Source organism: Ahaetulla prasina, chromosome 3 (genome assembly GCF_028640845.1).
Source record: "Ahaetulla prasina isolate Xishuangbanna chromosome 3, ASM2864084v1, whole genome shotgun sequence".
NCBI lineage: Eukaryota > Metazoa > Chordata > Lepidosauria > Squamata > Colubridae > Ahaetulla > Ahaetulla prasina.
In genome coordinates this window covers 70,763,384-70,779,301 of record NC_080541.1, presented here as the reverse complement: position 1 = coordinate 70,779,301, position 15,918 = coordinate 70,763,384, and the positions used below count along the sequence as shown (strand labels likewise).

General features: G+C 37.7%; 1 protein-coding gene across 3 annotated transcripts in view; it reads left to right on the top strand.

Annotated features, from left to right (window-relative positions):
• The window catches only part of MBP (myelin basic protein), a 166,108-nt gene extending 150,524 nt beyond the window's left edge, over positions 1-15,584 (top strand). For all 3 annotated transcript variants that reach the window (XM_058178976.1, XM_058178975.1, XM_058178978.1), the window contains exons 5-9: positions 683-793; positions 3,875-3,910; positions 5,890-5,922; positions 10,170-10,292; positions 13,801-15,584. In XM_058178976.1, coding sequence (XP_058034959.1) covers positions 683-793; positions 3,875-3,910; positions 5,890-5,922; positions 10,170-10,292; positions 13,801-13,857 — 360 coding nt within the window. In that variant the 3' untranslated portion in view covers positions 13,858-15,584. The remainder of the gene's footprint in view (positions 1-682; positions 794-3,874; positions 3,911-5,889; positions 5,923-10,169; positions 10,293-13,800) is intronic.
• The last annotated feature ends 334 nt before the right edge of the window (positions 15,585-15,918 follow it).

Genomic DNA, 15,918 nt, shown 5'->3' with positions numbered 1-15,918 from the left:
ATGGGCAGCAAACAAATTTAATAAATAAATAAATAAAATATTTCTTTACATAAATGAAACTACAGAGCCCTCCTATAGCCATTTTGCTAAAGGAGTTGGAAGGAGTTCTAGAAGCTCTATTCCACATCCTTGCATATCCTTGTGATTCGACAATAGGTAGATGCATGGAGGAAACTTTGGATTGCAATTTAATAACAATATACTATACTTGATCTGCGTACAAACAATCTCAAGTTGCTAGAACTCCAAGAGAGATTTTTGAAGAAGTTTTTTAAAAAGTATTTGCTTGCTTTTCCAAATGAGTTATTTCCTGTCCATGGAATTAAAGCATAAAGAATTAGTTTTGAAAAGAAATGATCTTTAAGAGATAAATCAATTAAGGCATCTTAGCAATGGCATCTAAATCAGGGGTGTCCAACCTTGGCAACTTTAAGATTTGTGGACTTCAACTCCCAGAATTATCCAGACAGCATGTCCCTTGATCTAAATGTAATAATCATTGGAAATATATCTCCAACTTTCAGTTTTTTTAAATGTTTATATTTTTATCAAATCAAGTGCAACTCTGTGACAATTAAATGGATACATCCATGTTGTTTTCTTAATTTGATTTCAAGAGGGGAACATTAATTACTTTCAGAATACATGCTGATCTACAGGTATGACCTACCCTGTGTTTCAGGACTATCACCATGCCTCCAGAGTAGGCCACGTAAGTTCTCTGCCTCATCCAAGATCTTACCATGGACGCTATGTGGATGAAAACCCAGTAGTCCACTTCTTCAGGAACATTGTAAGTTTTACTTTCTTCTAAGTCATTTCTACTTTTATGTCTTAAGGAAACATGAACTGTCAGGCTCCAAATAGTTTTGGTAGAGAGGAGTTGGAAAGGGATTGTTCTGATCCACAGTTCTCAGTGGGTGTGGAAATCTTTTATTTCCAAGAGATGTGGTGACGCAGTGGTTAGAATGCGGTATTGCAGGCTAACTCTGCATTCCCACTGCCGGAGTTCGATCCTGACTGACTCAAGGTTGACTCATCTTCCATCCTTCTGAGGTCAGTAAAATGTGGACCCAGATTGTTGAGGGCAATATGCTGACTCTGTAAACACTTAGAGAGTGAAGCATGTGAAGCATGATGAAATAGTATGTAAGTCTAAATGCTATTGCTATTTATGCATAAACCCAGCTCTGTTCTATTCAATATGAGGATCAGTCCTACAAATTCAAAAGAATATAGGAAACCATCTACTACAGTGAAATAAATAACCACTTTGGGTAGGGATGTGTAAACACACATGTGTGTGCACTCATGTGCCTGTGTGTGGATTTAACTTATAAATACACATGGGAGTTTTTTCAGATAATCAATATACTTGAGCCAGCAACCTTATGCAAACTTTTTTAGTACTTAATCATCATTTATAGGATTAGATTACGAACTGCCCAGGGTTAATTGTAAGATTTCAACTATTTATTCTATTTGTAATTTATTTTCCCTCTACTTCAGATTGATTTGAAAATAATACCTAGGCTACCTCTGCGGTTATGGAATCAAAAAGATATATGTGTGTATCTAACAGGCTATTTGTTTTTTTAATAGTATAGAGCAGTGGTGGGATTCAGCCAGTTCGCACCACTTCGGGAGAACCGGTTGTTAACTTTCTGAGCAGTTTGGCAAACTGGTTGTTGGAAGAAATCATTAGGGCAGAGAACCAGTTGTTAAATCACTTGAATTCCACCACTGGTATAGAGATTTGTAAATCTCTAATATTCATCTGTATAAACCCAGCCCTGCAGGCATATAGACAGAAGTGTGCCTGAACAGCTGCTGCTATTACTCGAAATAAATTTCCAACCTTCTGAAAAAGGGAAGACAGACATTCAAACTTCTAAAGATGAACTAATCTGAGATTGTGCAATCACCTCTGATATCTTAGAGGTGAAGTAAATTTACAATGAATACAGGATGAGTGGTGAAAGCAATACGTGTCTTTGGCTCTTTTCTCTCTAGTAACATGCTTCAAAGCAAAGTATGTAATATCATGATTCAAAAGCCCAGGTTTATTGACTGACTTCTGAGATGAAGAACATGAAGAAAACAACTGAACGTGAATTGCTATTTGGTAGCTAAGCCTTACACCCAATTTCTCACTTGGCGTTATAAAGCTGATTTTAATGACAGGGTCTGCCTGAGAAGGAACATCTACTTAGCAGAATTGGTTGTAAGAGTCATGGCTTTGGGACTGCACAAGTGTTCTGAAGAGAACAGTGCTGTGCCACAGATAACCCTTCTAATGTCTGATATCCCTGAAATGAATTTGAGCAGATTTTAGTGGTTTCCTAAAAAAATGCAAGGGCCATGAGATCCCATTCAAATATTTTTGACTGAAAGTTTAAAAGCAAGGAACTACTAATTATGTATCGGTTAAAACAGGGGTCTCCAACCTTGGCAACTTTAAGCCTGGAGGACTTCAACTCCCAGAATTCCCCAGCCCCTGAGTTAAAACACATCTAATAGTGGTATTGATCACCAATCTTTATCAATTCTGAAGCTTTACTCTGCATTATAACTAGCCAGTAGCACATACTGGTAGATATATTTGTATGCATGTTTCTCCCTATGCCCTACAGGCACACATGTATATTTCCACCCAACAGACAACGAGATAACAAGCTTAAGAAATGTTCGCAGAGAGGCTTCCAAATTTTTAAAGATGAGGACCCAGATTGTTGGGGGCAATAGGCTGACTCTGTAAACCGCTTAGAGAGGGCTGTAAAGCACTGTGAAGCTGTATATAAGTCTAATTGCTATTGTTATTATACCTTGCAGCTGTTTGTGGTGGGATTATTTATGGATAAAGAGCAAGCCACAATGATACGCGTAGCTGAACTGAGTGATGTCTTATCAACACGGCTTGCCAGTGAATCTCTGCTATCTAGGAAGGCTTCTTAATTTGTAATGATATGTCTCTTCCTGGATGCTGATACTATTTACATATAACAGTGTTTCACAATCTTAGCCACCTGAAGATACATGGACTTCAACTCCTAGAATTCCCCAGCCAGCATGGGGTTACATTCTTACACAATGTAAGCCGCCCTGAGTCTTTGGAGAAGGGCGGGATATAAATGTAAATAAATAAAAAAAATTCTGGGAGTTGAAGTCCAATACAGTAGAATCTCTGGTCATGAACGCTTCTGACCACGACCAAATTGGGTTCTCACCAAAGAATCCACTTTTTTTGTGTGTGGCCAATTTCCCCTTCTATGCCATTTTTTTTGTAAGTGCCAAATTTCCAAAATTAGATTTGGGTCACGACTAAATCAGTTTGCGACCAAAGTTATGGAACTAATTATGGTTGTGACCAGATGTTCTACTGTATCTTCAACTGGCTAAGGTAGAGAAAGGGACATATAGTAACAGCCAGTTCAGATTTCAAGAACCTGTCCCATGAAGAAAAGAATTTAATTTAAAATTTAAACAAGCCCCAATGCTTGCAGAAATATGAAAACTTTAGATGGAAAAAATCTGTAACATTCTGTCACCAGTTTCAGTCAGATCTAAACATCTCAATATATTAATTAGCTGATTGTGTTGGGAAGAAAATGGAAAAGCAGGTGGGTACCAGGTATGGGTGCAGGAAATTTGATACCCACTAGATAGCAGCAATGAGAAGAAGAAAAATTGCCTTTGCTGCCCTCTATTGGTCATTTGTAACTTTCAAGAAAGAGAAAGAGGATGCCCCAAAAAATGCTTAAAACAACCATGGAATTCCACACAGAGACTCGCACACACATACACACACACACAATGCAATTCCAAATATATGGTATATATTTGCACATTCTTATTTTTTAAAATTGATTTTCAGGTGTCACCCAGAACAACACCTCCTCTTCAGGCAAAAGTAAGTGCTTGCTGTGAATATTTTATATTATATTAACCGTACATAACCTGTGGTGAAGAAAAGAAAGAAAAGGTTTCCTTATTTAAAAAATACTTCAATGACTTTCCTAGCCCAATGTAGTCTAAATCAGTGGTCACCAACCTTTCAGACCTCAAGGACCACTAAAGTCATAATTTTCAATCCCGTGAACCACTAATATGATCTGCCTAATGACTGACTGCGTGGACATGGCCAACTCGATGCCATTCATGTCAAGGGGTGCCTTGTCAGCCTCTACTCACCCCTCCCTTCCCAGCCACTCCTTGCTTGCCCGCTCGGGCTCCTTAGGGTAGTTGCTAGAGCTAAGCAGCCACCATGAGAAAGAGTCCATAGTTTGAGGACCCCTGATTTAGTGCACTATAAAAAATGCAAATAATTTTTCTGTGGACCACCAAAATTTTCTCACGGATCACCAGTGGTCCATGGACCACCAGTTGGTGACCGCTGGTCTAAATGATGCAGTTACAGCAGGTACTTGGTTGCTTAAAAAAACTATTGCCTACACCTGATCATAGTCTGTGTTGCTGTAGTATCCTATCTGATTCTTCATGCCCAACTTCACAAACAAAGGCAACGCCACTGAAAACCACAAGAATCACATGGGTTATTAAATGTCCTGGGGTCGTGGTTGATGCCACACCCAAACCTTAGATGGCCACATTTTGGAGTGGGCTTCCCCTTCTTTCTTGATACCAGCCAGATCTCATTGATACATGCCAGGCTGCCCCTTCCACCAATTATTAAATTATAAATAAGAGAGGCCTTAGTACAGGATGATTTGCACTAAGAAACAGCAGCCAGGGCCACCAAGGACTGATGACCAAGCAAAGGAGTCCAGATAAATGAAAATTAGAAACTGTCTTAAGCACTAAGGCTCTACTGCTCCCTCTATGAAATTATTCTTTTCATTCTGTGGCTTGTTACAAGTAGTCCTCGACTTATAACCATTTGCTTAGGGACCCTTCCAAGTTACAACAGCACTGAAAAAGTGACATATGACTGTTTTTCACACTTACGACCATTGCAGCATAGTCATGGTCACATGATCAAAATTCAGTCGCTTGGCAACTGGCATGTATTTATGACGGTTGCAGTGTCCCAGGGTCATGTGGTCTCCTTTTGTGACTTTCTGACAACCAAAGTCAATGGGGAAGCCAGATTCACTTAACAACTATGTTGCTAAGTTAACAACTGCAGTGATTCGCTTAACAAGTGTGGCAAGAAAGATCGTAAACGGTGGCAAACCTCCCTGAACAACTGTCTTGATTAACAATAGGAATGTTGGGCTCAATTGTGAGGGCTGCCTGTGTTTCAATATCTAAATTAATCTTTACAAGCACAAGGTCTTTTCAGGCTTTTAGCCTGCCCTTTTTTCATATACAACTCAAGGTGGCAGACATAGCAATTATTTCTTCCTTCTCCTACTTTCCCCACAACAACCCCCACAGTTCACTTGCTCCAATTTTCCCCTCAAATATCTGTACAGCTTCAGCTTCTGAATACAGAAAGCCAAACTGCCTTGTTTCAAATTCTGACCTAATAAAATATCAGAGGCTGGGGCTGTGGGTGGATGAAAAGTATTCATTATGCAGAACATTGGACCATAGTTCCTTGTCCTTGTCCTCAAAAACCTCCTTGAAATGCTTTATCGTGAACTATACTGCAATAGACAGACAACCAGGAAAGGCCCATGTTCTCTCTTTGGTAAAATCCATGTGCACATCAGACAATGGGTTTTATGATGCACATCTGAAAGATGTAATGTGGAAAACTCCTCTAAAGTCCCATAGCATGACAGCAATCCAAACATCTTGGACTTTAGATATTTTAATCCACGCGTCCAACCGTGATAATCCTTTTCTACCAGCTGTTGGCATCCTCAGTGTCTTTATAGTCCATGGTGGTTATCATGTCACTTTGTTTGTTTCTTACATGTGCAGGGGAGAGGATTATCCTTCAGCAGATTTAGCTGGGTAGGTGATAAACATGCTTCCCTTCGCAATTATTTTGTTTTCCCCAGGCCCAAAGGGCATCTGTTTGCTGTCTTGCTTTTCTGTAGCTGATGCAGAATTCCAGTACATATTTGTTTATTCTTTTATTTCACTTTGGCTTGTTTGCTTTACTCTTACTGATGCATTCCCGGTTCCAAAGCAGTTTCTTTATATCCATGGTTGTATTGCTTGCTTTTATCGTGAAATGAGCCAAGCTTAAATTAAGATTCCTTTTGCCTGAGCACAGAGCATCTTCACTGCATGGCAAATTGCATTCCTTTAAGGTTCCCTAAATGTTCTGTGTGTCCATGGGACGGAGAAAGGGGGGGAATGAAAGTGTGGGTTGCTACCAGTGGTGAAATCCAACCGGATCTATCCAGCTTGCGTGAACTGGTAACGTTGGCGGTGAGAGGCTCCACCTCTCATTACATCCCAGTTTTGACCCTCTGTGCATGCGCAGAAGAGGCACACACGAGCTCACACTCCCAAACCGGTAGCGAAGGTAAGTGCATTTCACTGCTGGTTGTTACTATGAACTGTACAAAGCTCCAGTTCTGGATGAATTCGAGAACATGGTACATTATTGGATTTGCCCTATATTTACAACATTGGCATATTCTGAGAATGTATGTGTTTTTCAACCATTTCTTGAAACTGAAAAAAAAAATGAAGATGTAAAGTATATAACAGTATTATTTCTATATGAAACACTGAATTGTGTTTATGACAATGATGTAGAGCAGTGATCCCCAACCTTTCTGGTTGCACAGATTGGCAGCGACAGCAGTGGAGGAAGGAGATTGTTTCATGCACACAACCCAATTCCACACATGCACAAATGAAATTTCATGCGCTTGCCCTCAGTTGTGCAGCCCAGTTCCCAATGGTCCATGGACCGCTAGCGGTCTGCAGACCGGGGGTTGGGGACCCTTGTTGTAGAGAACAAATGATACAGTTTATTCTTTTTTCTTCCTTGGGCAAATCTTTTAATCTACTTGGACCCATGTCTTTACCCTGGAGCTAGAGAGGACTGGAATACTAGCCAGACTTCAAAGATGTTTAGAGCAGGGGTCTCCAACCTTGGCAACTTTAAGACTTGTGGACTTCAAGTCCCAGAATTCCTCAGCCAGCTGCTGGCTGAGGAATTCTAGGACTTGAAGTCCACAAGTCTTAAAGTTGCCAAGGTTGGAGACCCCTGGTTTAGAGCTATCAGTTCGGACCCTTTTGTTGACTTGGGGTATCTATGGGAATTAAAAATGTCACTTAAAGCAGTCAGCCTGTTCATCACATGTCTCTGAAAATAGATTAATTTCTTGCTGAGAGGAAGAGTAGTAAGCTTATAAAAATGTACTGTTAGTGACAACCAGGCAGAGGAGTTTCAGAGTCAAAGGTTATTTCTCCCTCTTGCTCATAATCCATAATTTTTTTAATCTTTATCTTAAAGATTGGCTTTTCTTGAGAGTGTTCACATTAAGGCAATGTGACAATGAATTTATCTAAATCCATACCTTCAGTACAGGGGTGAAATTCAGCAGGTTCTGACAGATTTTGGAGAACCGGTAGCGGAAATTTTGAGTAGTTTGGAGAACTGGCAAATACCACCTCTGTCTGGCCCCAGAGTGGGATGGGAATGGAGATTTTGCAGTATCTTTCCCCTGCCATGCCCATCAAGCCACACCCACCAAGTCACACCATGCCCACCAAGCCACGCCAACAGAAACTTTAGTTTAAAAAATTTGAATTCCACCACTGCTTCAGTGTATCTATATCTATATCTACAATCTTCCATCATCTATCTATTCATATATCTAACTGACAATTCACAAATAGCGACTTTAGATAGCTGACATAAGAATAAGATTAAACAAATTATAAATAGAACAATTAATAGCAGAAAGCCTTGAGTGGCTCAGACTGCTCAAGGGTCCTTGAGTGGCTCAGACTGCTAAAACAGTCTGTTATTAACAGCAGCTGCTTGCAATTACTGCAGGTTCAAGCCCCACCAGGCCCAAGGTTGACTCAGCCTTCCATCCTTTATAATGTAGGTAAAATGAGGACCCAGATTGTTGGAGGCAATAAGTTGACTTTGTATATAATATACAAATGAATGAAGACTATTGCTTAACACAATGTCAGCCGCCCTGAGTCTTCGGAGAAGGGCGGGATATAAATGCAAAAAAAAAAAGAAAAGAAAAGAAAAGAAAAGAAAGCCACAACAACACAACACTATGCCATAATTGAAACCAACATTATGGATTAATGCTCGTGGGTGGGGGAAACCAGGTCTTTAAGACTTTATGAAAAGTTATCAGGGTTGGAGATACTTGGATGTGTGGGGATGGTGGTATATTGTTCCAAAGGTCAGACACTGTGACAGAATATATATGTTTATTGGGTCCCATTATTTCATAAAAGGACCTCAAAGCATGCCCATCCTGCTGGACCTTGCAGGATGGTCAGAACTGATCAGAAATGGGCAATCCTATTGTACTGAGCCCTGTACAATGAAGAGTCCTATAGCTAGAAAGGGCACTTGGAAACTTATAGCCAGTGTGGCACTGTGAATCCAAACTTCAGATTGTGTAGCATATCTGTTTGGAAGATTGTACCCCAAGTAAAAGATGGAGGAACTCCAGACCTGGTGGATCCCAAAACTCTCAGCCACTCAAATTTTCTTGGGTTAAGCCAAAGCTGTTCTTCTCCATTTAGATCCCCCAAAGCTTTTCTCCAGGAAGTCATAATTAACTGGGCTTCAAACAAGTCCATAGGATTTACATAGCCAGAGTCCAGCTGAGAGCAGATCCAAGCTACTTCATCCAACAGATGCCTAGAACAGTGTCAATAAAATGAGGATCCGGACTGTTGAGAGCAAACTGCTCAGAAAGTGCTGTAAAGCAGTATAAGTCTAGTTGTTATCTCCATCAGAAAGCTCAGCTATAAAATGATATTGGAAGATAACTATATTGTTCCAATAATTTACACCCAAGTACGGTAGAATATTCTGTACTCTGCCTTTGGTAAAAATGGCCACAAGGTACTCATGAAAATTATTGCAAATTTACAAGACTATAGCTGAAACACCTTGGATTTTGTAGAAGTGCAAGAAAGATATAAACAGAAGGGATTCTCATAAACCAGTAGTTTACAATAAGATTGCATTTGAACATGATCACAGAGTGTTGGCAATGCCCATTATGAACTGATTTTTTTTGCAAACCCTTAGAAGTGAATACCAATTGCTTTTTACATCCCCAGTGAAATGCCTTAATTATCTACACCGTAATCCTACTGGTTTTTTTCATAATAACAGTTGGAATCCATAGAAAACTTGCCGGATGTGGTTGCTGCTTGGAAGGTTGAGCCAGGTCATTACTTTGATAGGAAACACTTAAAAAATAAAGACATAATTGTAATGTGTTGGCTGAGGCAATTTTCATAAGTTTGTCATTAAGACTGCATATTACCAATGCTGGAAATGAGGTTTCGTTTGAAGAACTAGTAACAAAGCAGATTACTATTTGAAAAATTCTTTGAATTACTTGTTCTCTTCATACAGTTACACAATTATGTTGAACAATTCTTTCTTCATTTTTAATAATGCTTTTCAAAAGCGGATAACAATGATTTGTAAGTACTTGCTCCAAATGTCCCATGTTTCTGTTTTTCTGGATAATATTCCATATAATATTTTCTAGGGATTTCAATCTTTAAAGATGGATGCATTTATTCTACCAACATCTCCTTCTGATAGTGTGCCATTAACTGCTCTCATCTGTTGCTGTTTGGCGGAACAAATACAAATATGAGTAATTGTAATATAAGTGACTATGGATCATTGTCACCTCAGGAAATTTCCAAACACTGGGAATATAGGCTAAGATAAGTTAGACTGATATAGACTGTCAATTTTAATGGAATTGAATTCACCTTCCACTATCTCTGCTAGAAATGTTCCCCGAGTATCTCTTTTCTCAATAATTGTTCAAATATTTTCTTTCAACACTAGTTATTTGCAGAAAACTTCCATTCTGCATGCTATCGATGACACAGAGCTATAAACATCCATACAGAAATCAGTGGCTTCCATAGGATAAATGGCATTAGGCCTGAGGCCATATTCTTTGCTACAATTCATCCTTTGATCATTTAGTACTCATTTTCTTGAAGGATGGTTCTATATTTTAATGGCAATCTACGGATATTTGTAATTTTGCTTTTCTCTTTCGCAGGGTGGCGAAACTCACAGGCCTGGATATGGAAGTGGCAAATTCTATGAGCACAAATATGCTCACAAGGGGCACAAAGGATATCGCTATGATGGCCAGGGCACACTGTCTAAATTGTTTAGACTGGTAAAGATAATAATTCTAAGAACAGCAAAAGTAACCAACATTGTGCAGGCATAAGAAACTGTTCCTTATCTATTGCTAATATATATTGCATTCATTTAAGCAGCCGAGGAAATAGTCTTAAGCGATTGACTGAAAGATTGGAAAGAGGAAAACAGTTTGGATGTCTGATTACAGCATAAAAAAAATCTAAACTAAGGCAAATATCTCTATTAGCATCAGTCTAAATGTAAAAAGTCACCCAAGCAGAGAGCAATATAAATAGTATATGTAACAAAATCCAATGGAATCCCATCACATAGGGAAAAGTCATGTCAGGTCCATGAATTACTACTGAGGTTTGCACCCAACTCAAAATTAATATGCATTGAGTAAAATAAAGAGGTTTAGAAATTTATAGTTTAATAATTTTATTTCAGATGCAGAAAAAATGAGAGTAATCTCAAACTTGGATCCTCTTCATATCAGTCCAATACCTGAACCATAACTCTATACACCAGCTTCTTAGGCATGAAAGCTGGATGGGTGACTTTGGGCCTAGCACTCTCTCTCTCAGCCAAATCTACCTCAAAAAAAATGAGCAAATAATGCTTTGCTGTACTATACAAAATTGAATGGTCATAGCAACTTTTTAACAACGTTAACATCTTTTTTAAATCAACAATGCTTTTGGCGGTGTTATGCATTTGTACTTATACAAATCAGATATTTTGGAAATATCTGTCCAAACTGCAGATTATAGAATAGAATAGAATAGAATAGAATAGAATAGAATAGAATAGAATAGAATAGAATTTATTGGCCAAGTGTGATTGGACACACAAGGAATTTATTTTGGTGCATATGCTCTCAGTGTACATAAAAGAAAAAGAAAAAAAAACCTTCATCAAAGGTACATTTACAACACAAATGATGGTTATAGGTTGCAATTTAACCCTTAATGATAGCAACAAAAAGGTACAGTCATACAGTCATAAGTGGAAAGAGATTGGTGATGAAAACCATGAGAACATTAATAGTAGTGTAGATTTAGTAAATAGTTTGACAGTGTTGAGGGAATTATTTGTTTAGCAGAGTGATGGCCTTTGGGAAAAAACAATTACATCTGCTTCATATTACCAGGAATTAGATCTTCAAAATGATGATGTTGGGGAATGAAGTTCCACTAAAATAAATACTGTTCACTTTGAAGTATATGTGGAAAAATATCCCATTCTCTTTTTAAAAGATTTTATTATTATTTTATTCAGTTTTAAATATTTCCTTTTTTCCCCAATTTCACAGCAGCTGCACACACCTCCACACAAATATACAAATGTTACTAATTTTGAAAGACAAGTTTTCCTCCTAATGTTTTCCTTGAGAATCTCACAACCTTCATTGTTGACTATTCTCCTTAGTTGGTAAAATTTAGCCCAGAATAGCCTGGGTTACTAGTCTAGACAGTCAGTTTTATTTATGTTTGAATGAGACAAGTATTTTCTCCTAATAATTTTTATCTATCTATAGACAATTTTATTATTTTCTTTTACCCAAAAAAAGTTCCCTCCCACTTCTTCCTAAGCACCGGCAAAAATGCAGGTTTATTTTTGACATTAACTTAGCATGAAATGGTCCCTATTATTAGATTCCACCAGATATATTTTTTTAAACCCTGGTTCCTAAAACCAGAACAAATTTAAGGAGAGCTTCCATGACAAGTAATGGATTTAATAGGACTACAATAACATAGAAATCAGTGATTCATGGAACATAATTAATAAGCCATTAAGTATAATTACTGTGCTCTGTCATTTATGAAACTAAGCAATAATGTTGTGGCTGAGTAGTTTGAGATTAAAAATGAACAGTGAATTATTGAAATAAGGTAATACGGTGCCTTCTGACTCAACAAGTAATTATGGAAGCATACATTTTAGAAATCTAAGGAATGCACCCAGCAACAGGAGATAGGCTGTTTAAAAATTGAAAAAAACAAGGTTCCTTAATACCCAATCCTTTAAATCAATCTGATAGCTGTTGAGCTAAATCTTCTCTGTCTTTCTGGTTCCTGCCTTCCTTTTGCAACTCTGCTAGGAAGGCTGCAAAGAGAATAAGGGACAGGTAGCAGTGTTAATCCTGAAACTGAACTACAGGTAGTCCTCAACCTTATGACCACAATGAAGCCCAGAATTTCTCTTGAGACATTTGTTGAGTTTTGCCCCATTTTACAACCTTTCATGCCCCATTTGTTAAGTGAGTCACTGCGGTTGTTAAGTTAGTAGCACAGTTGCTAAGTGAATCTGGCTTCCCCATTGACTTTGTTTGTCAGAAAGTAGCAAAAGATGATCCCAGGATCCCAGGACATTGCAACCATCATAAATATGAGTCAGTTGCCAAACGTTTGAATTTTGATCATGTGACCATGGGGATGCTACAACAGTTCTAAGTGTGAAAAATGGTCATAAGTCACTTTTTTCAATGCTGTTGTAACTTTGAACAGTCACTAAATGATCTGTTGTGAGTTGAGGACTACCTGTAGTAGAGAGGGTGAAAGTACTCAAAACGTGAACTATGAACTGATTTCACGGAATATTCTGGGTTTATGAGAACCACCTTGATTTTCCTGTCTTTTGAGGAATTGAGGAAGTATGAAGGTTTTGTTTCTGCAATATCTAACTAGGGTAGGAAAGTAAATCACAAAATTATTTGGGGCTGGAAATATGTCAAAATATGAGATTTGCAAATTTATTTCTCTTTCCCAAGTTTGTGAACATAGGCAAAATGTATAATAGGATTACAAATACAGAGAATATGAACTATTATTGCAAAGTACATTACTATTGATTCACTGTTGTGAAAGTTTGTTGAAAACTTGGAATTCTAGGCAAACATCAGAGTTAACACTATTTCTCCTTTTTCAAAAGAAAATAGTCTTGCTGTTTTTCTAGGTATGACAGAGTGTGTCCATATGAACTAAATTGAAGAGGCTACAAAATGCTTTGTTTACCTACTACCTTATTTCAATAATCTCAGAAGAATTGCCAAATTGTGAATCAAAATTTAATTGCTATTCTCTATCCATTCTTTGTGCAATATCATTCCTATTGTTCTATTAGTGGCAGCCAATACTCAGAATAGGAATGCAAAGAATTGCAAACGTACAATGGCTGCTACCAAGTGAGCCTGGAAAAAGGGAAGGCTAAGAATTCCATTGCATGGGAGGAAAATAGAGAAAATGTGTGTTGAATTTGAAATTGAAGCAATATAAACTCTGCTTCATCCTCAGTCTTCTCAGTGGCTTTCCATGGTTTGTAACAGCTGCCATTTCTGAATTACAATAAAGATGCCACCTTACTGAATTGAATCCTAATTCTATTGTGCCAGTCTTGAGGGAGGTTCAACCATTTTTGGAGAGCTATTTTGAATCATGGGCCGAATGGAATTGGATATACAAAATATGTATATTGTAGTGTATTTCAGCTGCATATGTTAATTTTAATCCTGGTTTTTTTCTTTCTTCTTTCCAAAGGGAAGCTCCGGTTCCCGACCTGGTTCCAGGTCTGGCTCCCCTGTTGCTAGGCGCTGAAACACTTAAGATGTCACTAAAAGGCTACATTCTCTGCTTCATAACATAGCTACCCCAAGGATTAATAACAAATTGCCGAATTCCTTAGATAAAAAAAACCACACAATCTATTTGTTAATGTCAGTTGAGTTATGCATGCAGTAGGAATATGCAAAACTATATTGGCAAATGCTGACCAAGAGTTGAAAAATCAACAACAAAAGCCTCCCAGATTTGCAAGGTAGCTTTCGGTCAGCATTATTTAGGAAAAATAACAAAATCCCCCATCTTATTCCTTCTTCTTCAAGGTGCTCCCCAAGAAATATAAAGTGTTAATTTTTCAGGAACATGCAACATTAATTCCCTTTCAGATTTCTTTTTCACTAACCTTTAATCACATAAAATATAACCCCGTCTAAATTAATGCGGTCATTAACGAAATTTTTGAGATCTTTGCTGTAAACAAACAATAATAATAAAAAAAAACCACGTGCAGAATGTTGTAAGGGCTGTTTATCCAATGTTTTGATTTGGCTTTGATTTATTATTTTTATTTGCTTTTATTTTGTATCCCTTTTCTCTCACACCTTTTGTTTTTCTTTTCCTAACTGGATTAGGCAGTCATGGAAAGGTATATTACATTGGGAGTACAAGGTATGTTGTGATGTGGGAGAAGGCAGCTGTGAATGTTTCAATGGATCCAGGCAATGGTTATGAAGAAGGATTATACAACTTCTTAGCAACTTCTTGTGCATAACCAATTGCTTGTCACTGCCAACATATTGGGAAATAAGAGTGGTTGGGAGAGAGGCATGAAGATATCAAACTTGAATTAGAGTAGTATAATAATGATAGCAATAAGGAATAATCCCAAAGAACAAAAAAACACCTAGACTTAGATATGTGAAGCGTGGGCTTGCTGCAAAGTAAACTTTTTTGCAGCGAATTGTTTTTTTAAAAAAAGTCTAAAGTTTTTAATTCCAGAAAGCCCTTTGGTGATGAAGTTCCAGATTGTAACTGCACACATAGTTAGTAGTTGTAGTTGTCTTGTTACTGCAGCAGAGTTAAACAAGCAGTGAACCAAAATAAGATAGACTTGTGTCACTGCAGGTAATGGACATTAGCACTAACAACTAGAGGTAAAAATATTAACAGATCATATATGAAGATATACGCATGTGGGAATGGGTTTGCCCCTCTACATGAAGAAAAATGCTCTTCTGAATTGCACTATTTTAAAAATATAAAACCTGTTTTGTTGCTTGCGGCCTTCTTTTACTCTTGCAAAGTTTTGTTTGAGCTTATATGTTGTAGAATACATTTAGGCCCAAGCCGGCATCTACCTTAAGCTATGCTTTAAAAAAAAATACCATAATATTAGAACTTATTGACACTTAATGCCACATGGCATGCAGAGATACTGTGGCTGATAGTTCTCCTTAATCTACCATAGGTTTTAAGTAACAGTCTTAATATGCAGTAATGAAAGATGAGAGAGTAGAAAAATACAGAAGCTAAACAAAACCAAATACCAAAACCAATAAACAACATGAGCATGCACCTACACACAAATACATACATCCCTCTATTACATCTTCTTTCAAAATGTTACTGGCTATGTGTATTTTTCTATGTGTAGCCTCGTCCCGTTGTGTATCCACAACGTAATAGTGAGTTTCATTTAAGTGTATTGTTTTAAAGTGTACGAGTACAACTCCTGGAAAAAAAATAAAATACTCAACTTTTAATGACATTTGGAGGAATTTTTTTAAAGGTATTTTATGCACACTTACAAAGCAGTTAACTGAAGTATATCAAGTTCACAACTAAGTCTGGATGCAGATTATATCCCTTTTAAAATGCAGTGCGTGGTGTGTAAAGGAAGTTTAAACACAGTTTTCTTCTCATCTGTCTTTGTCAAAGAAGATGCTTCGTTTTGTTGAACATATAAAGGAGACACATTTTACATTGCACAGATAGTCCTTGACTTACAACCACAACTGGGCCCAAAATTTGTTGTGAAACAAAACAGGTGTTGAGTTTTGCCCCCATTTTCTTGCCAGAGTTATTCAGTTATTATTC